Source organism: Nyctereutes procyonoides, unplaced genomic scaffold, assembly GCF_905146905.1.
Source record: "Nyctereutes procyonoides isolate TBG_1078 unplaced genomic scaffold, NYPRO_anot_genome, whole genome shotgun sequence".
Taxonomy (NCBI): Eukaryota; Metazoa; Chordata; class Mammalia; order Carnivora; family Canidae; genus Nyctereutes; species Nyctereutes procyonoides.
In genome coordinates, this window is record NW_026575082.1 from 33292777 (window position 1) to 33319984 (window position 27208).

At 37.0% G+C, this 27208-nt stretch overlaps 1 protein-coding gene across 1 annotated transcript in view; it reads right to left on the reverse strand.

Moving 5' to 3' along the window:
* The window catches only part of LOC129514562 (rho GTPase-activating protein 15), a 617088-nt gene that overhangs the window by 521452 nt on the left and 68428 nt on the right, over positions 1 to 27208 (reverse strand). Inside the window, exons 3-4 of the mRNA XM_055333243.1 lie at positions 12738 to 12806; positions 593 to 654 (exon numbers count right to left, since the gene is read on the reverse strand). Coding sequence (XP_055189218.1) covers positions 593 to 654; positions 12738 to 12806 — 131 coding nt within the window. The remainder of the gene's footprint in view (positions 1 to 592; positions 655 to 12737; positions 12807 to 27208) is intronic.

Consider the following 27208-nt stretch of genomic DNA (forward strand, 5'->3'; position numbering starts at 1 on the left):
TCTACCTTTCTATCAACCTCATTTTTCCTTCGAGGTTTTTCCTGTTGCTGTTACATGAGGAATTCTTACTTTCTTTTTTCTAATTTCTCTTACCAACTCTGAGTTCATTTCATCTCCAAACGCGGCAAGTTCAACTTTTTATCTAACAGATGATTTTATTTGCCTTTTATTATTCTCAAATGATTTTTATCTGAGCAGCAAATATATTTCAAACTCCCCAGTCTTCAAAAATTATGCTGCCAATGTACTGTAGGGAGATTTTTACAGACTGCAAAATGAGAACACGCATCCCTTGATCTGCTAATTTCAAACATCAAGACCCATTATCTTACTTATTTGCATTTTTTTAGATTTCAAGTTCTGGGAGGACAAGAAGCACCACATTTAATATGATATGCAACAATATAGAATGTCGTGCTTTACCGGAAAACTATGATTATATTAAAAATAACGTTGATCACAGTAATAGCAGAGGGAAATTTTGTGGTCTTGTATCATAGGGCCTTCTTTTCCAAACAACAACAGTGACATAAGTTGAGGAGATGGAGAACTATCGTAGTTATGGACAAGGGAATTAAGGAACTTTTATTACCTTAGTTTCTTTCCACCATCTGCAATTTTAGCTTTCTGAAGATAACCTTCTTTTTCAACCATCTGCAAGAAGAATACATAAGTTAAAACTGTGACAAACCCTATGCATTATTATTTTGAATGAACCTATGCTTTCCAATAGTCATTGCAGTGATGGAAGTTTCCAGTCACAGAACTTCATTAATAATGCATATATAGCTTATGGGAAGTGCCTGCAAGATCATTGTCATTACAAGCCGTTATATATCCAAAAGAAAGATTACAAAGAGTAATGTGGATGATTTGTTAGACGGTGATACACCTTTACTCACTTTTCTTTCTGAGCACTGAAGTCACTTGCTTATAAAACTGATTAAAATGGCAAAACAAAAATAAATTTAATGCTTTTCTTAATTTTAAGGTTGATCAACCTTAGAAAAGTTCTTCCTTTTTGCTCCTAATCTTCACCACCTCGTGTATCTGCTGAGGCCAGGAAGTAGAAAGAATTCAGTGGAACCAAGTAACTGAGACAGTTGAACCATGAAAGGCATTTAAAACAGTGATAGTTCATGCATTTCGTTCAGTCACCAAGAAACACTATAGTAGGTGTTATTTTGTTATCTTCTTCCATAATGTGGGTTTGCTTCCTTTCCTATTACGTGCAACAATATAAAATGTAGTGCTTTATTGGAAAACTAATTATATTAAAAATAACGCTGGTCATAGTGATAGCAGAGGGAAATATTCTAGCCTATTTATTTACTTATAATTTCTTTATGTATTTATAAGCTATAAATTATCATTTATTGGCTTTCATTCCCAATGCAACTGCAAGTTTCTTAAAGGAGATTCAACAATTTGTGATAACTTCGCAGAGGAGTTCTAGGATAAATAAATACACAATGCAAATGGTGACTCCCAGCAAAGTCTTTAATAGATGTTTTAATTTCCAAGGACCCTATTGCCACTTTCCCCTGTCTTTCCCACACACCTTTATCTAAAGTCCTTACCCTGTGTTCTATCTTTTCACTCTAGATGAATTGCCCTCAACCTTCTCCCCCGCACTAAAAGCTAAAAGCTTTTAGAAGTCACCTGCCTAATATCAAAGGACCACATTCCCTCAATTCTGCCCTATATGCTTTCCCCCCTGACTGTAATACTCCACCCCACCATGTCTGCATCCCATAAACTCCTAAAGTAGATTTGATGTGATTTGTCTACTGTTAGAAGGTCCTTCCGAGATTCCTCTGCAATCTCTTTTAGGTGCCCCTATCACAAATCCCCATTTTCATTCTGCCATTATCACTATCATGGCACTTAATGGGTCACATTATCCATTTACAATAGTGTCCCTTATCTGCAGAGAATATCAAGACCACAAGACCCCCAGTGGATGACAGAAACCATGGATGGTACCGAACTGTACATATACTATGTTCTTTCCTATACATAGGTTCCTGAGATAAAATTTATTTTATAAATTAGACACTAAGAGATTAACAATAGCTAATAATAAATTGAAGTAATTATTACAATAATATACTGTGGTAAAAATTGAATGAATGTGGTTTCTCTCTCTCAAAATATCCTACTGTACTTCACTCACCCTTCTTCTGGTGATGATGTGAGATGATAAAATGCCTACATGAGGAGATGAATGAGGTGAATGATGTAGGCCTTGTGACATAGTATTAGGCTACTATTGACCTTCTAAAGATATGTTGGAAGGAGGATCATCTACTCCCAGACTGCGATGGACCCTGGGTAACTGAAAACATGGAAAGCGAAACTGCTGATAAGAGGGACTACTGTATGTGGTTGTACCTGCACCTGTGCTGGTTCTACATTTCACATCCGGGTTCCCAGCACCTACAGTACTTGCTGACACCAATAATCACAATTATAAATATTGTTTAAACAAATTAGTGAATGATGAATGAGTGACTATCTTAATTTTTCTAAATCTTTTTTTTTTTTTTTTTAAAGGCAGAGGCAGAGACATAGTCAGAGAGAGAAGCAGGCTCCTTGTGGGAAGCCTGATGTGGGACTCCATTCCAGGACCCCGGGATCATGACCTGAGCCAAAGGCAGATGCTCAACTACTGAGCCACCCAGGTGGCCCTTAAAAATCTTTACAGAAAACTGAAAAAGCCAAAAAAAAAAAAAAAAAACAAAAACCTATCTGCTTATGACAGGTGAGAGGCAGAGATATTTGGGGATAAATGAGTTGTCCCAAACCACTAAAATTTCACCAGTTAATGAATTGGCTATTTACAAGGCTCACTATGAGGTAGGTGAGATTTTTTCTGGTTTGTTCATTATTATATTCCTAATACGTAGCACAGTATTTGCCTTTAAAATCAATTTGATGAATACATTTTTAATAAATAGTGATGAAGATACTAATAATGATTCATAGCAGTTTTTCACATATCTACATTTCCAGAAAATTTCTTCTACTTCAGCATGTTCTACAGTATAAATGAGTTTACAAAGGTCTCCTGGATAATTTTTAGAATCATGATGTTCAATGGTGTATTTTTATACTTGGATGCATCTGTTTATTTGTTTTTCCCACCTTTTTTCTATATATACTGTCCTTTTTTTCTCAGCACCAGAAAATTTTGTTTGTCTATCCCCCGAAACCCATGTAATAAGTTCAGTGTTGAACTCTGGGCATCACTGGTTTCTACAAATGTTTGGAAGAAAAGTGTTTTCAGTAGCAATTAGCATCACAGAGATGTTCCCTTTCTTTAGTAATGTATATTGAGAAATTTTATTGTGTAACCATAGACAAAATTTATTATTTTATTAAAGTTTTCTTCTGATGATAATAAAATAGTTACCAAAAGTCTGAATTTATCTACCAAAAAGCTACAAAACTTTTCAACTCATCATAAAAATCAATGCATGCATTCTCAACTAAGAATATTGTTTTTTTCTCCAAAAAAACTCACTAAAAGACCACTGGGTGAATGTTTAGTGCCTGGAATATATTATTGATGGACATTTCTTTAAAAAGGGAAAAGAAATTCAAAAGGAAAAAAAAACTAATATTCTTTCAGAGAGAAACCAACACAAGCAGCTTGAGATGCATACTTTAAAATTCTCTCTCCTTGCATATGTAAGAGATAATTTTTCAGACACTCCTGGATCTTTTCAGGATACTGAGGTTGAGGCCAGGGGCTGAATTTCTCATGCTAAGGTTCTATTAGTGTGGCATTATTGTCATTAACCAGGCCAAACCAGTTCTCATGGTCTTGGGTCAATCCAGGAGAATTTCCAGGCATAAACCCAGAGAGGCCCCAGAAAAAGGAAAGAGGAAGAGGTGAATAGCAAGTTAATTTTCTTCTCCTATATCATCTTCCCAAGTCCAAGCTGCCTTTTAGGTCATTAGAGACAGCTAATAATCCTCCTACTATATATTCTTACCACACTTACTACTACCATACATGTTTATGTATCTACATGTACTGACATGTAGTTACATACATGTACAATTATCATGCACATGATCCCATTTCTGGGATTAGGTGTACATTTTCCCCTCAATTACCTCTTCCATGCATCATGTACACTCATTCATTCTTTCAACATATTTTCTGTTAGTAATATCTTCTTCCCCTTAAATACCAGCTGCTCTGGTCACAATGGGACCGCAAAGATTAATAGGACACACTTAATCTTATCGAAGCTATATGCTTGTGAGCTCACATTCAAAATACTCGTGTTCTTTCTTTTGAGGACTGGCTACCATACTCCCTTCTACTCGTCTCAGCGACTCAGGCCAGCTGCTGTCCTGGAATAGAAAATTCTAACCAGTTTTCCTACACTGAAAGTATTGCACTATTTTAAGTCCTCTGCCGGCATGCAAGAGTTCCATGAGGTAGATTTAATTACTTTATTATTTCTTTTCATGATACTTCAAAATAACTCACCATGTTTCAAGCACTAGAAATCAGTTATCCTGGAAGGTTCATGGGAGCTGAAAGAAGTATTAGAACAAGTAGAAGATTGCTATGTATTTTGTTTATGGATTTATATATACGGTTCCAGATTAATTATTCTATTTATTCCTACTTTATGTTGATCCCATGGTTTGAAGAGACAATAATCTTTAAATTAGAGTTGAATATATTGGTCATTTAAGGATCAGATGGTCTTATCTCTAGTAATTTACAAAATTATGTATAGCTTTATGTCTAAATTTAGGATACTATAGGCCAAGTTCTGAGCCAACTGGAAGTTTTTTAAAGTACAGGCACTCCCTGGACTTGTATATTTAAAAAAATTGTCAACCAATTCTTAGATGCTGAATCTGGTTTCTTGAGCTATTTGTCCAATGTCCCTTAGAAGCCCTATTTAATGTTAAGTGGCAGGGAAGATCAGCAATTTGTCCAGATTGGATGCCAGCCAGTCTGCTAGCATTGAAGAAGTACTCAGCAGACACAACTGTGCTGAGATATAGATGAGAAGAATGAATGGCACTGGGATACCCAGATAGCACCTGTTTATCAACCTAAGTTGGAGGCTATAGACAAGGCAGGAGTGCAGAAGACAACCTTTGATTAATGGTAACAATCGTGAAAGAAAGACCAGCCTGTAACCGTAAGTACAGACACCACAATTTATTATGTGAAGGCTTCATGTTGTTCTCAGATAAAAGAAGTCCGATCGAAAAGAACAAGCTCTCATCTACAGCAGGCCACCACAAGAATTCTGCTCAAATGCATCTTTATGAATAAAAATGAACTGAACCTAAGACTTCCCCCAAATTTTGATGAGAAGGGATTGACCTTTTTTTTTTTCGAGAAGGGATTGACTTTTAACACCAGAATCACACAGCTTTTATGCTTTACAGTATTTGCTCTGTCGATGTATTGAGATTATTGTTCTTTGACTCTTTGTTCTTTGTGTTTATTGGCAACCCTCTGACTCCTAATTCAGCTTCTGAGGTCCTCTGATATATATAACATGGGTGACTTAAGTAGTCAGTGTCAGTACATCTCCCATTATGACATATACATACACATATACGTCAGAGCTCTTGTTTCTATATCAGCTCCTAACAAATTTGGCTACTAGGAGATAGTTCCCAGGGATCCCGATCATTGAGAAATGAAACCTTTCTAGCTTCACAAAGCTGAGGCAGGCCCCATTCCTGAACTGAAGTGTGCCTTTTAAAGTAGTGCTGCCCTGTGAAACTTTCTGTATGACTGACTGACCTCCCTCTGAGAAAGCTCTGCATCATCTCTTTATAACCACAACCCTGTGCCACTAGAATTCTCAAACAGATTTAGTTTTTACTTACTTTCCAATCTAATAGTAAGGTACCTGCCACGTTCTTTCTGAACTTTTTATAGATCTCAGTGCTTTGCAGACAATCTTGTTTGTTTGGATGACTTCTACTAACAAGTACACATCTGGTTGTATCATTTTACCCCCAAATGCTGCTTCTCTTTTTTTTTCTTAATCTTTTCTTCACTTTCCACTATCTGCAGAAATAGGTATTTCTTCTTTCTATTGGTTTTATTTTTTTTACTTAATTTTTAATTTTTTTAAATTGTATTTATGTAAAGTGTACGAGATGGGCGCCTGGCTGGCTCAGTCGGTTAAGCGCCTGCCTTTGGCTCAGGTCATGATCCTGGGGTCCTGGGATCAAGTCTCGCATCAAGCTCCCAGCTCAGGGGAGTCTGCTTCTCCCTCTGCCCCTCCCCTCACTCATTCTCTCTCTCACTCCCTCTGTCTTTTGCAAAAATAAATTTTAAAAATCTTACAAAAAATAAAGTGTACGACAGGATGTTTTAATATACACAGTGAAATGATAATTACTATAGTCAAGTTAATCGACATATCCATCTCCTCACATAGTTACCTTTTCAGGTATTTCTTATGGTGAGAGCACCTGTGATCTACTCTTTTAACAAATTTCCAGTATACACTTCAATATTATTAACCATAATCACCATGCTATATATATCCATCCTACCTATCTCCACTGGCTTTCCTTCCGGTGACATTGTTTTCAGGTTGCACCACTCTCTTCTGTGGGACTCACTGCCTGCATTTTTCTTCTCAGTCTCCAGTTATTTCTATATTGACTCTAGCTTTATTGCAATATCAGATAGGCAGACCGTGTTTATGGACTTGCTGTGGACACAAACCATTAGCCACGGAAACAAAAGCAGAGGGGGGGGGAAATCACCTTAAAAATCCAGCTTATCTGTATATCACATAAAGCTCTAATTTTTTTTTAAAGTTAAATGCTTAATTTTAGAACTACTTTACATATAGCCCAAGAATGAAATATGGTGTTTTGGCCTAACATAAATACATAATTTACTGTGTATATACTTTTAAAGAGTGGTAAACCAAACTTCAAGTTGGATCCAGTGATTACATGAAGAGGAGAGCAGAAGAAAAGCAAAGAAAAATGATTCTCTGTCATACACGAGCGGTGTCTGGAAAGAGCAACCAAGCCTTCTCAGAGAGGCTGGTCTTGATTTCAGGTCTCAGAGTTAGGCATGGTTTGCCCATTGCAACTTATTTACACCTATTAGTATATATGTTGTGCAACGCTTTTGAGCACATCCTGCCCCTCTTACTTTCTCGGAGGAAGAGAGAACACGTAGGGCTTGGGGGTTCTGCTGAATGTCTTGAACCGTTTTTCAAATGCTGGGTTTGGCAAAGCACATATTATGCTTTGCCAAATGCTTTTCCCCATCATTTTAAACCCCTGTGTATTTCAAGGGAAATTTTACCCACATGTCTCTGATTTATTTACCCCTAACTCATCAAAATGTCATCTTGCAAAAGCTGCTATTGGATGTTTAAGAACTCCCGTGGCTTTTTTCCTGAGCCTTTCATCTTGTAACCAGTGTGTTTCATTTGGCCTCCACCAAACAAGGCCGGGTTCTGTTTGGCAAACTGGCTGATGATGAGGGTACATCTTTGTGTCTCAAGAGTTTTCTTCAGTATTCTGGGGGTTTTTCCTGTATCCCTCCTCTCCTTCCTCATCCTCCATTTCTTTCTCCTTCCCTAAATTATATTTCTTTGTGTCCTTGATTTAAATACGTTGCTCTTTCTTTGTCTGTCATTGGAATTCAGAAAGGAATGGCCTTCCCGGTTCCTGTCTGGGCAATTTATTAGCGTAATTCAATTGTTTTGTTATAACCTAATTTTGGTCTGGGCAGTAAGGAAGAAAGCATTGCTCAATGTTAATAGCCTTTGTTGGTGGTGGTGTGTGTGTTCTTTTTCTCTACTCTAGAGTTAAATGAAATTCAAATGTGGATGGGAGATGTTATTGTAACCTATTTCTGTCTTTTAATGGCTTCTAATCTCCTTACCATCACCTCAAGGCCCTTCATCATCTGAGTACTGCCTCCCTCTCTCTGCACCCCAACCCACTTCCCTTGTTCACTACATTCGAGCCAGTATGACAGTTGTGTAGTTTTTTAAGATGGACTAACTTTGTTCTGATCTCTAGACCTTTGCACTTGCCGTTCACTTGCTGTTCCTCGGGTTCACAGTCTCCTCTTCAAGTTCTTTCTTGACAAACCCTATGTATCCTGCAATCTCAATTTAAATGCTCCTTTCAAAGAATGCTTTTATGACTACTTAATCCAGGGTAGGCTAGCCCCTGTTTCATAGAAATTTATTTTTCTGCTGCCATAGCACGTTTTGTGATTTGCATTTAAAGAATGATGCCTTCCTTTACTAGATTAAGCTTCTCTTCATTCCGAGATTGAAAGTTCCTGGAGAAAAGGACATGACTATTTAGCATATCACTGCATACTCTAAATTTAGCATAGCACCTAGCACAGGGATGGCCCCAACAAATACAGGACGTTAATAAAGGAAGGGCGCAGGAAACAACAACCCAGGAGACGATTTCTATTGAAGTCATTAAATTATATAACTTGTTATTAACACACTACCAACTTGAAGATCCAGGGGAATGTTATTTTATCTTACTAAAGTAAAATTTTGAAAGCCTGAAGAGCTTTTGGGATTTTTTTTTTTTTTTTTTTTTTTTTTTGCGATTTAAGGAAAGCATAGCCTGATCAATAGAATTATTCCCCCAAAGTGGCTGTCCTTTGTTTTAAAATAAGAAAACACTGTATGCTTACAATGTCTTTCATCCTCAAAACCCTCACAAGTATTAATTAATCCACAAAATGATATCTGGCTCCAAAAGGTAGAATCTGAGACTTAAGGTTTATCTGCAAAAGCCTGCTTTGCCCCCAAGCCATGGCAACTTCCTGAGCTCCGTCCTACAAATCCTCCCAGCTCAGGAGGCAGCAGATGATTCTCTAAAACCTGCCACAGGCTTTTGACTCCTGCAGGGTTATCCATAGACTGTCTCATACTCTTTTGAAAAAAATAAAGATGATAAAAATTTAGCATGTTATAAACATGGTTATTTTTGTCAAGCATTTCTTTGAGGGAAAAAGGGAAAGTGCCCTGAAAATAATTAGGTATCATGAACAGTTACAACATGAAATACGCAAGATCCGGAAACAAACACATAATAGTATATTTGACATTTTGTGTTGAAAATCGTTGCTGCATTATAGCATTTGTTAAGCAACCATACAGATTCCCAGAAAATAATTTAGGTCTCTTGCACTGATAGCATATGGATTTGTATACCATGTGGCATGAATGACGTCACCTGTCAGTGAACTGGGTGGTTTCCGCCATGAGATTTTAGACTCCAGCAAGAAATGTATTTTTGCCAGTATTCAGAACAAATGCATTATGCTTCTGTTTAACCAGGTTGATCATTATCTACTTCATTATAGGGGCCATTGAGAAGTGAAGCCTGGCTACTGGAGAGTGATAGCATCTATTGGCGTACCCACCATGGCAGATTCCACTTTTAAAAAGTGAATCATTTTTCTCCAAGGGGATAGATCTAATGATGCACTTTTGCCAGTTATGTTTAAAGCCAAGGTTTCTCATGGTTTCTAGAAAATGTTCAGGGGAGTTCTGAAATCAAGGAAATGGGATTTATACAGCAAAAAATGTTGGACATAAATAAGCTAAAAAATCCATATGGTAAAAATAATGACTAATAATCTAACTTAAAGAATTTTATTATTTTCTAAAATGTTTCAATGTATATTATTGCATGTTTAATAGGTCATCCTGGTTGGTACTGCTAAGGGAAACTATTGCGAGAACCTCTGGCTGAAGCAATAGTGGAAGGGAGGAGATTAGTAGAGATGAAAGTGAGGAACATAACCGTATTTTTGAGGAAAAGTATGTGTGTCTAGGTAAATATAATATAAGGTTAGATTAGTCAAACATAAAGAAAACTTTATAGGTTTTAGAAAATAATTCAAGTCTTGGTATGAATGATAATGGATAGTTAAAAGTTAATCAGGGGTGCTTAGGTGACTCAGTCAGTTAAGCAACCGACTCTTGATTTCAGCTCAGGTCATGATCTCAGGTTCGTGAGATTGAGCCCCACGTTGGACTCTGTGTTGGGCGTGGAGCCTGCTTGGGATTCTCTCTCTCCCCCTGGCCATCCATGCCTCCTCCTCGGCAGGTTTTAGAGAATCTCTCTCACAAAGAACTTCTATAAATAGCAGGCATATATTTATTAACATCTAAATTGACAATATACTTTTAATACACCATTAACATCTTATTATTAAATCAGTTGACAAACATGTCTTTTCTGAACAAGTCCTGGTGCCAAAAGCAATGTAAGACGAAGTATGAAATAATAAAGAAAATATAAGTCCTGATCCCTAACTTCAAAGCATTACAGTGTAGCCATGGAACAAGCCTATTACCCATGAACTGAGGGTGAACAACACAAAAGAGTGCTGAGATGAGGATAACAGTTGTCACAGAAAACCCAAGTTCCCTCAGGGTAAAAGATGTGTCTTAATGATGTTACCATCCCTGGTTTGAGGGTGTATATTTGGGAGTAGATAATAAATAAGATAAGTCAGAGACCATGAGAGAAATCTATAAATTTGATGTCATAGAGAATTAGAGGCTGTTGGATGCTTTCACAAGGAAAATGAAGAAAGTACTGTTTCCTGAAGATTGGTATGGAACTGCTACACAGGATCAGTGGGAGGGGCACAATGGAGTCCAGGGGAGGGGTGGGGGTGCCATCACAAGCATTTGAAGGCCTGGGCAAAATGGAATTCTATTTAATGGAACATGAGTGGCTATTTAATTCACTGAAGCTCCATAAGAAAACGGTTTACTCATAGTCATATGAGGAAAGTGTTTCAAAGAGAGTTATCAGGGCAGCCCAGGTGGCTCAGCGGTTTAGCGCCTGCCTTTGGCCCAGGGCCTGATCCTGGAGACCTGGGATCGAGTCCCATGTCAGGCTCCCTGCATGGAGCCTGCTTCTCCCTATGCCTGTGTCTCTGCCTCTCTCTCTCTCTCTCTCTCTCTCTCTCTCTCTCTCTCTGTCTCTCATGAATGAATAAATAAAAGCTTTTAAAAAATCATTTAAAAAAAAGAGTTATCAACTGGGTTAATTTCTCAGGTCTGGGCACCCTGGTGGTCCTGGTGGCTCAGTGGTTGAGCACCTGCCTTTAGCTCAGATCATGACCCTGGGGTCCTAAGATCTAGTCCCACATAGGGCTCCCTGCAAAGGGCCTGCTTCTTCTTCTGCCTATGTCTCTGCCTTTCTCTGTGTCTCATGTCTCTGCCTTTCTCTGTATCTCTCTCATGAATAAGTGAATAAAATCTTAAAAAAAAAACAAAAAACTGCTCAGATCTAATGAGAAAACTGGGACTTTACCTATGGATTTAGCAATATGGAAGCAATTGATGACCTTGATAGGAGATTAGCAGTTGAGATAAAAGCCTAAATGGAGTTGGTTCAAGAGATAAAGGAGAAATTGACAACAAAAAAGGTAGTCAATCCTTGTAAGGAATTTTTATTCTAAAACAAAGAAAGTAGTGGAGCAATGGCTAGAGTAGAGATGAGGGATCTAGAAGATGAACAATGAAAGAGAGAACTGAACTAGAAAAAGAAATATTTTTGGTGTTGAGGATGAGAAAGCCCAAAGATAATAGGGATGGAATAGCAGGGAAAAGCTAGAAATCAAGTCATCTCAGTGCAGTGTCCTATAAGCCCATGAAACTGGAAGCATGTTGGCCAATGTGAAATTTAGCAGGAAGGATAAGCATAAAGAAAAATGGTGTTATGTTTATCAAAAATGAATCATTAACAGAAAGAAGTGTCAGAACATATCAGGAAAGTTGGGCTTATGTGTTTTTAAGATATCTCTAATATTTCATTCATGTTATTTGCAATGTTTCAGGCACTTTTCTAGTCATTAGGATAAAACAATAAACAAAAATGGAAACAAAAAATTCCTGCTTTAGTGGGCTTAGAATCTACTGGTAAGGGATTAATTTTTTCCTTTAAAAAATTATTCATTTATTTTAGAGAGAGAGAGAGAGAGCATGAGTGGGAATGGCAGAGGAAGAGAGAGAGAGAAACTCAAGCAGACTCCACACTGAGTGCAGAGCCCAACACAGGGCTTGATCTCATGACCCTGAGATCACGATCTGTGCTAAAGCCAAGAGTCAGATGCTCAACCAACTGAGCCACCCAGGCACCCTAGGATTAAATTTTTCTTTAAAAAAAAATTGTCAAAAGTACAATAGGTCCCAAATAATCTCTGCTTCCTGTAATTCACAGCTTTGTGTTGTCCCTTCTTGAGTATAGACTGGACTTAGTGACTTGATTCTGACCAAGAGAACATGGAAAAGTTGACAGGATATCACTACTATGATTAGGTTACAAAAGATTTCACCTTCTGTCTCGCTAGCAGAATTGCTAGCATGGCTCTACTGGTGAGGCCCATATGACAGGGAACTGAGAGCAGCCTCTGGACCACATTCCTGGAGGAACTGAACCCTGCCAACAATCATGTGCATGAACAGGAAAGCAGATCCTTCCCCAATCAAACCTTCAGATGTGACTCCAATTCCTACTTAAAGTTTGATTGAAATCTTTTGAAGAACTGTGAACCAGAGGACTCTGGCACAGCTAAGCCATCCCTGGATCCCTGACCCACACAAATATGAGATAATAATGCATGCTATTTTAAGTTGTTGAGTTTAGGAATAATTTATTCTGCAGTAGTAGGTAAATAATACAGAATTACAGGGAAATAAACTTACCAACTGTTCCAATGGAGTAATGACATCTTTCAAGACATGCTGTGAATGATTCCTTCTGTGTCGGGATATCTGCAAAAATATTGACATTAGATATTTTTTATACTTTTTTCTCCAAAAAAAGAAACTATATATATATATTTTTTTAAGATTTTACTTATTTATTCATGAGAGACACACAGAGAGAGGCAGAGACATAGGCAGAGGAAGGAGAAGCAGGCTCCATACAAGAAGCCCAATGTAGGACTCGATCCTGGGACTCTGGGATCATGCCCTGAGCCGAAGGCAGACACTCAACACTGAGCCACCCAGGTATCCCTATAAATGGTTTTAAAAAGCATATTTTCATAAAAGTACACAGGTAAATAACCATATTAAGATTCATTTAAGGAGTCAAACAAAGTAGATCTAAAATGGAAAGTAAATGTTTAGACATTGACCAATTTGTACTCAAAGATTTCTGGCTCCAACAATATCTCCTATTCCATGTAACTTTGACGCTCCTCTTATCAAGGGGTGGGGTCTATGTTCTTTCATTTTGAACCTGGCTAGAGCTTTATGCCTTCTTCAGTCAAAAAATAGAGCAGAAGGGACACTACATGACTTAAAATTTTAGAGCATAAAAATGTCATGCATTTCCTCCTTATTCTCTGAGAACCCTCAAATTTGGAAAATACTCACCCTGTTGGGTGAAGATGAAGTCCAAATCATCTCACACAGAAAGATCACAGGGAGAGACCTCATAGGGTTTCTGGCTAAGAGACTAGCTGAGGTTCTAGCAGAAAGTATCAACTGCCAATCATAGGAGTATAGGTATTTTCTGATGGTTCCCTCTGCCAACCATTGAGTCAGCCCCATGCTTCAAGTCCGAATAGAAGCCTCAAACACTGTGTAGTAAAGACAAGGTGTTCCTGCTGTATCTTATCTGAATTTTTTATGAGATTCTGTAGGCATAAAAAAATCATTGCTTTATACCTCTATATTTCATATCTCCTTTTACAGATGTATTTAAATACATGATAATCAATGGATTAGTGTTTTTGGAACAAAATTTTTAAATGCCTATTCTTGTTTCTGCCAAAGATGCATCACAGACTGATTCTGTAATAAAACAAAAAAAGAGAAAAAGAAGGAATTTATAATGAAATATTGTATTGTTTGATAATTTAAACCAAAGCTCCAATTAATAATACTATTTTACTAGACAGGATTTTTCCAGTATTTTACATGAAGGGAGGTGGGTAAGGCAAAAGAGACAAGGAAGTAGGAAAAGGAGAAATGAGAGAGAGAAAAAGAGAGGCTGGGATGAGTTGAGGTAGTAAGGAAATAAAGCAGTCCTGAGAACTGTCTGGAAAAGAACTTTGGATGCCATTGACTCTGGTTATTGGCACATGTAACTGACTGAACAGATTCAATCAATGTCTTTTAAGATTTTGAGAGAATTGCATTAGCAAAGAGACCAGAGGCCTTGCCTCAAAAACCTGTGACTCTATACAACCCTTGCACCCCATATTTGCTCCACAAAACCGAATTGTAAGGCAATACAACTTCCAAGGGAGCCATTCTCTTCAAAGCTCACATTCAATGTGGCCAGGGGGTGGGGGTGGGGGATAACCAGAAAGGAAAAGCCTCCAGAAAGCAGAGCCAGAAACCTTGGAGAACAATGGGCATGGGGAATTATGCCAGAAAGGAGAACCAGGAGAGCGAGGAACTGACTCTGCTGCCGGGGCAGGAGTCTCACAGGCCTGCCCAGCAGATTTTAATAATCATTTGGGTCAAGTGACTGTTGGCCATTTACCATTTATTTCCTTTACAAATGAGAGGAGTTTGTGTGTTTGTTTCCAGTTACCAAGCTCTTGTCCACCATCGTCTATTGGATGTGATAGGGAAAACAGAACAGAGAATTCATTTCTTCGGGTTCTAAACCTTGAACCCCCTAGAAAGAAATTGGCTTGGTAAAGAAAATTATTTATAGCTATTCCGCTCTTGGAGTTTGATGTAGTAACTGCATGGGTCTTGGGGTCATCTTCTTTGGGGAGGCACATAGATGCATTTCTAAGTGTTGGAAGACAGGTGCAAACCGATGTATGGTGAGGGAGGGGATGACTGTAGCAGACCCCAGTCCCTGCTCATCAAAATTCTGTCCTTTCTCCAGGGCCTATCTCTAGACTGCATTTCTCAACCTGCCTTGCAGTGAGGAGGGGCCACGTGACTCGTTCAGAACAACCGGATCTGAGCAGAACCCATGAGCAGCTCTTCCCATTCAAAGCTAGTAACCAGGGCGTGTTTCCCCTCCCTCCCTGCTGCCTCCTCATGCACTGGCTTCCAGGGAACACTGAAGGAGGCCCTGCAGGAGGCTGACGATGCAAGATGGAAGAAGACTGAATCATCATGTGGAGAAAAGCCAAACATTGGCCAGGAAAGCTCATTTTGTGTTATTTAGTAAACCTTTTATTTTGGACTAATTTTATACTTAGAGAAAAGTTGTAGAAAGTAAGGAAAGTTCCTGTAGAAAATTTCCTTTTTAACTGCTTCAGTGTGAGAAATAAACTTCTATTTCTTGGAGCCATTGTGTATTGTAGAGAATTTTACAGCTCCTAGCATTATCCTAAATAAAACAACCATAGCTGATCTTAATTCACATTGAAATGAATATGTGTGTATATATATATATATATATATATATATATATATATATATATTCACATATATGTTAGGTATTAAAACCTTTTAAGGAACCAGGCATTTATTTTGTACTGCTGTGCATTTGGAACTTGACTTCTGTTAACTATTAGTCATTAAACTAAGGTTTATTATCTTCACTGAAAATTTAATATAAATGTCTTACGTAAAACTTACAAGAGTGGAAGAGTTCTGGGATTTTTTTTTTCTTGTTCCATTTCCATGAAACTTGTTGGATTTCCAGTCTTGGGCTAAAAATCATTCTCCTAGCATATGTTACCTCAAGCTTTAAATGTTAGAGAAAGTAGTATCAAGTAATGTCTCCACAGCATTGATGAATAAGCACCTGGACTTCCCTTTGTGTCAGTTTAACCATTTCTTCTATGATGAACCCATGTCTTCCTTTATCCTACCACTTCTAGATTGTGGTGGGTGTATTGACCTACCAGCCTCTAAATATTATCTTCTAGTCACTAGGAAGTTGTCCTATAAGGCAATGTTTTTAAAATGTGTTGTGTATATATTGCCAGGGGCACAAGAGATTATTTTAGCTGATGAACGTCTTAATTATCATACACACAGTCTTAAGGTTTAGCAGAAAATTTTACACAGAAAGCCATTTATTAGTGGTATGAATACATTTTCCATTAAAATAGAGTAAAGGGGTGCCCAGGTGGCTCATTTGATTAAGCCTCTGCCTTTGGCTGAGGTCATGATCCCAGGGTCCTGGGATCCAGCCCTGCATCAGGCTTCCTGCTCAGCAAGGAATCTACTTCTCTCTCTCCCCCCATTGCTCATACTCTCTCTCTTTCACTCTCAAATGAACAAATAAAATCTTAATAAAAAAAAGAGTAAAATAAAATAAAGTGTAAATAATACAATTAAGTAAGTACTATATAATGTGCAATATGGAGAAAAAGTCCACAAACATAACAAGTAAATGACTGAAATTTTTGGGAAAAAATTATTTAAATATTTAATTTTTTCTTTACTTTTTTATACATATTTTTTATTGAAGTTTTATTTGCCAACATGTAGTATAGCACCTAATGCTCATCCTGTCAAGGATAGTATCCTAGTATTCTGTGATCCTAGTATAGCACCTAGTCCTCCTCAGTGCCCATCACTCAGTCACCCCATCCCCCCACCTGCCTCCCCTTCCACTACCCCTTGTTCGTTTCCCAGAGTTAGGAGTCTCTCATGTTTTGTCCCTTTTTCTGATTTTTCCCACTCAGTTCCTCTATAATTCCTTTAACTATTTTTTATATTCCCCAAATGAATGAGACCATATAATGTTTGTCCTTCTCCAACTGACTTACTTCACTCAGCATAATACCCTCCAGTTCCATCCATGTTGAAGCAAATGGTGGGTATTTGTCATTTCTAATGGCTGAGTAATATTCCATTGCGTACATAGACCACATCTTCTTTATCCATTCATCTGTTGATGGACACCAAGACTCCTTCCACAGTTTGGCTATTGTGGACATTGCTGCTATAAACACTGGAGGGCAGGTGTCCTACCATTTCCCTGCATCTGTATCTTTGGGGTAAATCCCCAGCAGTGCAATTGTTGGGTCATAGGGCAGATCTATTTTTTAACTCTTTGAGGAACCTCCACACAGTTTTCCAGAGTGGCTGCACCAGTTCACATTCCCATCAACAGTGTAAGAGGGTTCCCTTTTCTCTGCATCCTCTCCAACATTTGTGGTTTCCTGTCTTGTTAATTTTCCCCATTCTCACTGGGGTGAGGTGGTATCTCATTGTGGTTTTGATTTGTATTTCCCTGATGACAAGTGATGCAGAGCATTTCCTCATGTGCTTATTGGCCATGTGTATGTCTTTGGTGAAATGTCTGTTCATGTCTTTTGCCCATTTCATGATTGGATTGTTTGTTTCTTGGGTGTTGAATTTGATAAGTTCTTTATAGATCTTGGATACTAGCCCTTTATCTGATAGGTCATTTGCAAATAGCTTCTCCCATTCTGTAGGTTGTCTTTTAGTTTTGTGGACTGTTTCTTTTGCTGTGCAGAAGCTTTTTATCCTGATTAAGTCCCAATAGTTCATTTTTGCTTCTATTTCCTTTGCCTTCATAGATATATCTTTCAAGAAGTTGCTGTGGCCAAGTTCAGAAAGGGTGTTGCCTGTGTTCTCCTCTAGGATTTTGATGGATTCTTGTTTCACATTTAGATCTTTTATCCATTTTGAGTTTATCTTTGTGTAAGGTGTAAGAGAGTGGTCTAGTTTCATTCTTCTGCACGTGGCTGTCCAATTTTCCCAGCACCATTTATTGAAGATACTGTCCTTTTTCCAGTAGATAGTCTTTCTTGCTTTGTTGAATATTAGTTGACCATAGAGTTGAGGGCCCATTTCTGGGTCCTCTATTCTGTTCCATTGATCTATGTGTCTGTTTTTGTGCCAGTACTACACTGTCTTGATGACCACGGCTTTGTAATACAACCTGAAATCTGGCATTGTGATGCCCCAGCTATGGTTTTCTTTTTCAATATCCCCCTGGCTATTCGGGGTCTTTTCCAATTCCACACAAATCTTAAGATTATTTGTTCCAACTCTCTGAATAAAGTCCCTGGCATTTTGATAGGGATTCCATTAAATGTGTGAATTGCCCTGGGTAGCATTGACATTTTCACAATATTAATTCTTCCAATCCATGAGCATGGACTATTTTTCCATCTCTTTGTGTCTCCCTCAATTTCTTTCAGAAGTGTTTTGTAGTTTTTATGGTATAGATCTTTACCTAAGATTTACCTTTTGGTTAGGTTTATTCCTAGGTATCTTATGCTTTTGGGTGCAACTGTAAATGGGATTGACTCCTTAATTTCTCTTTATTCAGTCTCATTTTTAGCGTATAGAAATGCCACTGATTTCTGGGCATTAATTTTGTATCCTGCCACACTGCTGAATTGCTTTATGAGTTCTAGAAATCTTGGGGTGGAGTCTTTTGGGTTTTCTATGTACAGTATCATGTCATCTGCAAAGAGGGAGAGTTTGACTTCTTCTTTGCCAATTTGAATGCCTTTTATTTCATTTTGTTGTCTGATGGCTTAGGCCAGGACTTCCAGTACTATGTTGAATAGCAGTGGTGAGAGTGGACATCCCTGTCGTGTTCCTGATCTTAGGAGAAAGGCTCCCAGTGTTTCCCCATTGAGAATAATATTTGCTGTGGGCTTTTTATAGATTGCTTTTAAGATGCTGCGGAATGTTCCCTCTATCCCTACACTCTGAAGAGTTTTGATCAGGAACGGGTACTGTATTTTGTCAAATGATTTATCTGATCTATTGAGAGGATCATATGGTTCTTGTCTTTTATCTTATTGATATGATCTATCACATTGATCGTTTTATGAGTGTTGAACTAGCCTTGCATCCCAGGGATAAATCCCACTTGGTCATGGTGAATAATCTTTTTAATGTACTGTTGAATCCTATTGACTAGCATCTTGTTGAGAACCTTTGCATCCATGTACATCAGGGATATTAGTCTATAATTCTTTTAGTGGGGTCTTTGTCTAGTTTTGGAATCAAGGTGATGCTGGCCTCATAAAACGAGTTTGGAAGTATTTCAGCCCTTTCTATCTTTCAGAACAGCTTTAGTAGAATAGATATTATTTATTCTTTAAAAGTTTGATAGAGGGCAGCCCGGTGGCTCAGTGGTTTAGTGCCACCTTTAGCCGAGGGCATGATCCTGGAGACCCAAGATCGAGTCCCACATCAGGCTTCCTGCTTGGAGACTGCTTCTCTCTCTGTGTGTGTCTCTGCATCTCTCTCTCTCTCTCTCTCTCTCTCTCTCTCTCATCTCTCATGAATAAATAAATAAAATCTTTTTTAAAAAGTTTGATAGAATTCCCCTGAGAAGCCATCTAGCCCTGGACTTTTGTGTCTTGGGAGGTTTTTGATGACTGCTTCAATTTCCTCCCTGGTTATTGGCCTGTTTGGGTTTTCTATTTCTTCCTGTTTCAGTGTTGGTAATTTGTGGTTTTCCAGAAATGCATCCATTTCATTTGTTGGCATATAGCTGCTCATAATACGTTTTAAAAATCGTTTGTATTTCCTTGGTATTGGTTGTGATCTCTCCTCTTTTACTCATGATTTTATTAATTTGAGTCTTTTTCTTTTTAGTAAGGGTGGCTAATGGTTTATCTATCTTATTAATTCTTTCAAAGAACCAACTCCTTGTTTTGTTGATCTGTTCCACAGTTCTTCTAGTCTTTATTTCATTGAGTTCTGTTTGAATCTTTATTATCTCTCTTTTTCTGCTTGTTAGGTTTTACTTGCTGTTCTTTCTCAGTTCCTTTAGGTGCAAGGTTAGCTTGTGTATTTGAGTTTTTTTCCAATTTTTGGGGGGAAACTTGTATTGCAATGTATTTCCCTCTTAGGACTGCTTTTGTGTATATCTCAAACATTTTGAATGGTTGTATCTTCGTTTTCATTAGTTTCCATGAATCTTTTTAATTTTTCTCTAATTTCCTGATTGACCCATTCGTCTTTCAGCAGGATGCTCTTTAACCTTCACATGTTTGAGTTTCTTCCAAATTTCTTCTTGTGATTGAGTTCTAGTTTCAAAGCATCGTGGTCTGAAAATATGCAGGGGACAATCCCAATCTTTTGATATTGGTTGAGACCTGATTTGTGACCCAGTATGTAGTCTATTCTGGATAAAGTTCAATGTGCATTTGAGGATGTGTTTTCAGTGGTGTTCGGATGCACAGTTCTGCAAATATCTGTGAAATCCATCTGGTCCAGTGTATCATTTAAGGTCCTTGCTTCTTTGGTGATGTTCTGCTAAGAATATCTGTCATTTGCAGAAAGTTCTGTGTTGAAGTCTCCTACTATTAGTGTATTATTATCTAAGTATCTCTTTACCTTGGTTATTAATTAATTGATATACTTGGCAGCTCCCACATTAGGGGCATAAATATTCATGATTGTTAGGTCCTCTTGTTGGATAGATCCTTTAAGTATAATATAGTGTTTCTCTTCATCTCTTACTATAGTCTTTGGGATAAACTTTAATGTATCTGATAAGATAGGTACATTACATGTACCTGAAAGAGGATGGCTACCCCTGCTTTCTTTTGAGGACCACTTGAATGGTAAATGGTTCTTCACCCTTTCATTTTCGGGCTGGAGGTGTTCTTAGATCTAAAATGAGTCTCTTAAAATAAAATAAAATAAAATAAAATAAAATAAAATAAAATAAAATAAAATAAAATGAGTCTCTTGTGGACAGCAAATAGAAGGGTCTTTCTTTTTTATCCAGTTCAATACACTGCATCTTTTGATGGGATCATTTAGCCCATTCAAGTTCAGAGTAACTATTGAAAGATATGAATTTAGTGTCATAGTATTACCTATACTGTCCTTGTTTTTGTGAATTGTTTCTTTGGTCCCCTCCCCCTTTTTTGTATTTTTTTATTGGAGTTCGATTTGTCAACATATAGCATAACACCCAGTGCTTATCCCGTCAAGTGCTCCCTCAGTGCCCGTCACCCAGTCACCCCAACCCCCCGCCCACCTCCCCTTCCACTACCCCTTGTTCATTTTCCAGAGTTAGGAGTCTCTTATGTTCTGTCTCCCTTGGATTCCCTTTTTCTTTCACAGGGTCTCACTTAATACTTCTTGCAGAGTGAGTTTGGTGGTCACATATTCCTTCAGTTTCTGCCTATCCTGGAAGCTCTTTATCTCTCCTTCTATTCTGAATGAGAACATTGCTGAATAGAGTATTCTTGGCTGCATGTTCTTCTCATTTAGGACCCTGAATATATCCTGCCAGCCCTTTCTGGCCTGCCAGGTCTCTGTGGACAGGTCTTCTGTTAACCTAATACTTCTCCCCATATAAGTTAGGGGTCTCTTATCTCTCGCTGTTTTAAGGATTTTCTCTTTATCTTTGCAATTTGCAAGTTTCACTATTAAATGTTGAGGTGTTGAACGTTTTTTATTGATTTGGAGGGGGGAGGGCTCTCTGTCTCCTGGATTGGAATGCCTGTTTCCTTCCCCAAATTAGGGAAGTTCTCTGTTATGATTTATTAAATATCTCTCTCCCTCTTGGCATCTTCTGGAACCCCAATTATATGTAGATTCTTCCTTCTGAGGCTATCATTTATTTCCTTTACCTTTCCTCATGATCTCTTAATTGTTTTTCTCTTTTTTCCTCAGCTTCCTTCCTTACCATCAATTTGTCTTCTAGGTCACTCACTCTCTCTTCCACCTCTTTAACCCTAGCCGTTAGGACATCCAGTTTGGATTGCATCTCATTTAATTTATTTTTAATTTTGGCCTGATTATATCTAAATTCTGCATAACAAAGTCTCTAGAGTCCTTTATGCTTTTTTTTCCAGAGCCACCAGCAGCTTTATAATTGTACCCCTGAATTAGCTTTCTGACTTTGAATTGTAATCCCTATTCTGTCACTCTGTGGGAGAGAGTACTGTTTCTGATTCTTTCTTTTGTGAGGAATTCTGTCTTCTAGTCATTTTGCTCAGTGCAGAGTGGCTGTATGAATGGGCTAAGTCAAGAATATCAACCACGACCTATGTAAATTTCACCCTATATGATTCTGACGAGGTCATAGACCAGAAAATGAAAATGAAGATCAGAGCGAAATAAAACAAAAGGACCACTAAAGTGAAAAACAGATTTTAAAACAAAGTAGTAAATAATAAAAGGCCAAAAATCCCAAAGAAGTAAAAAAGAAAAAAAGAAGAAAAAAAAATAAAGAGGAAAAAGAGAAAAAAGAAAAAAAAGTGAGGGAGACTGAGTGATGGTGATGGTGATGAGGTTGTAGTGGAGGGAGAATGTAGTGTCCTTGAGGGGTCCTAGTGGGTGATCCTCTTGGTTCTGAGTGTATTAAGCTCTGTATGTTAGAAGATGCTTAATCCCAAATTTATATAAACCAGAAATACTTGTATAAAGCCCCAACATTGGGGCAGCCCGGGTGGCTCAGCGGTTTAGCGCCACTATCAGTCCTGGGCATGATCCCGAACACCCGGGATCGAGTCCTGCATCGGGATCCCTGATTGGGACCTGCTTCTCCCTCTGCCTGTGTCTCTGTCTCTCTTTCTCTCTCTCTCTCTCTTTCTCTCTCTCTGTGTCTCTATAAATAAATAAATAAATAAATAAATAAATAAATAAATAAATAAATAAATAAAATCTTAAAAAACAAAAAAAGAAAGCCCCAACATTGAGCACGAAAACGTAAATAAGATAAAAGGGGGGCAGAATGGGGAGGAAGAGAGAATATAATCTCACAGAATGAACCACCACGGTATACCACTTGGTTCTGGGTGTATGCTGGTCATGTTTTAGAAGATATTAACTTCTGCCATTGTAGAACAAAATGAGGCAGAGAAGGACAAATTTAAATGAGAAGAAACCAGAACAGAAATGGGCAATTACCGAGCACATATTTATTTCACCTTTGAAAGGAACTATGGGGTCTATGGTATAGATAAGAATTCAAATTGAGAAATGACACGGCGTTACTGTCTGTTAACGTGTATCCAATGCTTATTATTTGCCAAGTACTTTTCTAAGTATGTTGCATATATTAACATATTTAAGTCTCACTCCCTTTTCATAAATGTAGAAACGTAAATACAGACAGTTAAATCTTGAAGATCCAGAGCTAGTAAAAGGCATGGGTGATGTTTAGCCAGGATCTGAGCCTTCAACTATTGCATTTTATTGCCTCACCAGCAATATAATGTATATGCACAAAGGCAGTTGTTACATTCTTGGCTAACTCCAAAGTTGAGATTCTCTGCATGTATAAGAGGATATTTTGAAGGAAGGAATTTAAGTCAAACTTATAAATTTGTCCACGTTTACACAGGAAGCTAAAAATCAGGTTACCAATCTGTTGTGAATTATCCTAATTTTCCTTTAGGGAAAGCAATATTGCTGATCATTCCTAAATCAATAAGCTAGCCAATCTATCATGTTCAACCAAGTTACGGAGATGCAGGAAAAAAGAGAACTTTCATCACCTGTCTTTCTCCTTAATGCTCTTCTCAGTTAAGCATTAGGCACAGAAATGTGTTATCATTCCAAATCAGATTACTTTGACTGAGACTTATGATTTAGGAAATTCTGAATCCAAGTTTGCTTAGTTATGTTACATGGATATCAAGAAAAGTTAAGATATTTCAGGAGAGCTGTCTTTTTGTGATTTGTTTAATTACAATAATGATCATAAAGAACACTTGAGGTCAATCAAAACTTCATGAGGTAAGTTGGAAGGGAACGGAGGCTCTCCTAAGCCATACATAATATAAAATATGAAAAAAATCTAATAGCATTTTTCATGTTTATCTATTAATAACTTACTAGTAGTTTCTGAAAATTTTGCAAATTATTACAGGACACTTTCTTGAGAAACATTTCTGTTAAACATATTAGATGTCCTTATAAACCACTCATTTAGGCACTTAACATTGCATGTTTAGTACAGTTATATCCTGGTAGTTTCTGATGCTCTAGGTGTTCAAAATATACATGTTCATTGATGTTATCAAATAACTCTAATACTAGTACTGCAAGAAGAGCATTTCATTTTGGATAGTCCTAATTTTTTCTCAATGTATCTAATATTAAAAATCTATGTTTTACTCTGCTTCTGGATGACTTTCAGAATGTGAGCAATGGTGGGCTTCATTGTTCAATCTTTTTTTTTTCATTGTTCAATCTTATGTCCTTTTCACTTTTGCAGCAATTCCTAATTCATCACTGAATTTGGAAAACTTGAATGGCAATAATAATATTAGCAGTAGCTTGATAACATATTATTTTAACACATTATCTTCTCTGTGAGTTGCAGAAGCATTTCTTCTGAGGAAGGCTTAAAATGTGGTTTTTACATGTGTTTGCTTTCTTTTTTTGTTTCCAAATGATCTGAAGTAGTGTACAGATCCTTCCTCTAAACATAAGTGGACACGTATGTATATCTATCACATATTTATTTAAGTATCCACAGCCTGATTTTTTGCTAGTTTGTACAGTCTTAAATTATGAAATGTTGGTTTCAATATTATTTTACAATTCCCATTTGAGAATTTCATGAATTGCTACTTTTCAATTTATTTCCAGTATTTTGCAAAAAGAGACCTTAACCACTTAAAGTTTATCTGGCCTATTTACTAAGAATGTCCTTTCACAGTTTCTCTTGAGGGGATATCGTTATGTCCCAATTGTTTTCCTGTTACAGTATCTGCATCTTAAGCAACTGAGCTTTAACAATAAATACGTGAGTTGTTGGCAATCCTTCCTTTGAAGAGAAGAAAAAGTCAGCCCTCGTTTTTTTGCAATGATGTCATTTTCCTATTGATTTATTATGTTCAGTAAATGGGAATGATTTGTAGCCACCATTGTGGGGTGAGGGGGGAGGGACTTGAAATACAAATGACTTCTGCTTGGATTTTTTGGAACCCAATATCAGATGAATAATATATCACTGAACTACTTTTAGATCAGATCTATGTGTTTCTCCTTCTTTGTTTCCACCTACTGTCTTCCCCACTCCCTCTCTGCCTCTTCTCAGGTGCATTAGCTTTATAATTGTGCAAAGCAAAGTGGAAACATGAAGCACTGAGAATGTGCAATGCATATTTTACTTTAAATTCCTTTTTGTTCTTATTATACATCAAATTAAGTTTTCCAGATCTATTTTCCTCCAAAAAGAAAAAAAAAATTAAAAAGTCATTTTTTTGAAGTGTTTTCATTTTTTTCTTCCATTTCTTCTTCATTTTAATCTATTTAAAGAACATGAAACTGATGGGTGGGACTAGTACTTGGTATGAAGCAAAAATAACAGAATTTGGGCATATTATTTTCCTGGTATAGGAAGGTCTACTATGAAAGTTATACATAAACATGAAACATTCCACATAGCTCTGATTTTAAATAGATTACCATTTTTGATGAAAGTTTATATCTTGTGGCTTAGAGTTGAAATAAAAATCACTTGAATAAAAGCATTAGTTAGCTCCAGCATTTTCACAGACGTGTACATTTTCTGAGGCATACCTCCCATTAGCAACCTCCCTGGATACTTGGATAAAAAGCAGAAATAAATCTGTGGTTAAGTTTAGTTTTTATCTTCACAGTTTCTCAAAAGCTTTTTTTTTTTCCGGTGTATCCCAATTCTTATGTTCAAATCTTTATTTGTTTTGCCAAATTCTTTTTCTTAAAGCTATTACAATCAGAAATTAAGAAAAGTTAGTGAAACTTTTTTTTTTTAATGTGGAAGCATGGCCAATATTCCTTGTACTCACAACAATTCGATTGTTTAGATATAATAAGCATCAATTTAAATGATGGCTGCATTTTTTAAATCATGTGTATGTGGTAGGTAACTGCTTTTGATGCGAAAAAAAGAAAGTTAATATATGAGGACATTATTTTAACATGCATTCAATCTTCTAATTTTACCCATCTGTGGACACATGTCAATTCACAGATGTAAAATCATAATTACTCACTAAATATATGTATTTTTCGTATAGTCTTAATAGAAGGTAATGACATTAACCATAAAGAAACCAAATTCTTCCATTTTGCTCCTTATTAATGTACCACAGGTATATTGATTCACATTTAAGATCACCTCCTCCCTTTGCCTATGATATCACTCAGTTATCATAGTGGGCATCCATGAACAAATGCCCCCTTTTTTGTTTGTTTGGCTCTCCCTTAAGCCTTTTTTTTTTTTTTTGGCTGTATTTTGTCAGAAATCTGACACTCTCTCTTATTTCTTTTATCCTCTGCAGAAAATGAAGGGGAAATATTCAAAAACATTCTGGAGGACATATTAAAGTTTTTTGGCATTTTTTTTTCTCTTTTTTTAGTTTGCTGAATAGTCCTTGACCAGCGTCTGGGTCATCTGTAGTGCTCACCAGCCTTTCAATCCTGGGCTAAGTCTAGTTGAGTTAAATTCAGCTTCAACCACATTTTCTTATCTCCCAGATAGCCAAAGGGAAGCAATTGCTGGAATGATTTAACTTCTTAATATTTCTCCCTTTCTTTATTTAGTCCCAAACACATTTGTTCCTCCAAGAAGAAAATCAAACTGCCTCACACCTTCTTGTTTAAATAAAAATTAGTTTTATACTTGCACATGGCCTCATTTATTGCTAAATACCGTTTCCTTTAGTTCTCTCATTTCTTTTTCCATGCTTTCAGTAGAATATTTCTCCAAAAATTTTCTCAGATTGAGAAGTGTCATTCAAAAAAAAAGAGAAGTATCATTCATGTGGACCTTAGACATACTGTTATTTTAGCCTTTTTGAACATGCTCTTGAGACAAAAACTACCAGAACCAAGAAAAATAACCATACTTGAATAATTTTCTACATTTATTCATGCAAAGTACATTTATATATTGTCTTAGCTTTTAGTTTACTTTTTTATCTGTAACTTCATTCATATTTAGACATGAATTTCCAAATTGATATAATGAGAAACTGTGTGCTAAAATAGATACACATTTTATTCTACTCATAATACTATTATTGGTATTTGATCTAAAGCATTATATACTTTGTTTGAGCCATAGCTAAAGTTACTACTACCAGCAGATAATATAGTTTGTTTACTACCTCCTTCACCCTCCATAACAGAGATATTACTCTGTTGATTTAAAAAAAAAAAAAAAAGGAATAGAACACTTGGGCCAAACTGACATTTCCTCCACAACTGCAAGTCATATGTTATCTCTTAAATAAAAAGATTCAAGACAGCAGAAAACAATACCAAGAAAACTATCTCATAAACACCTC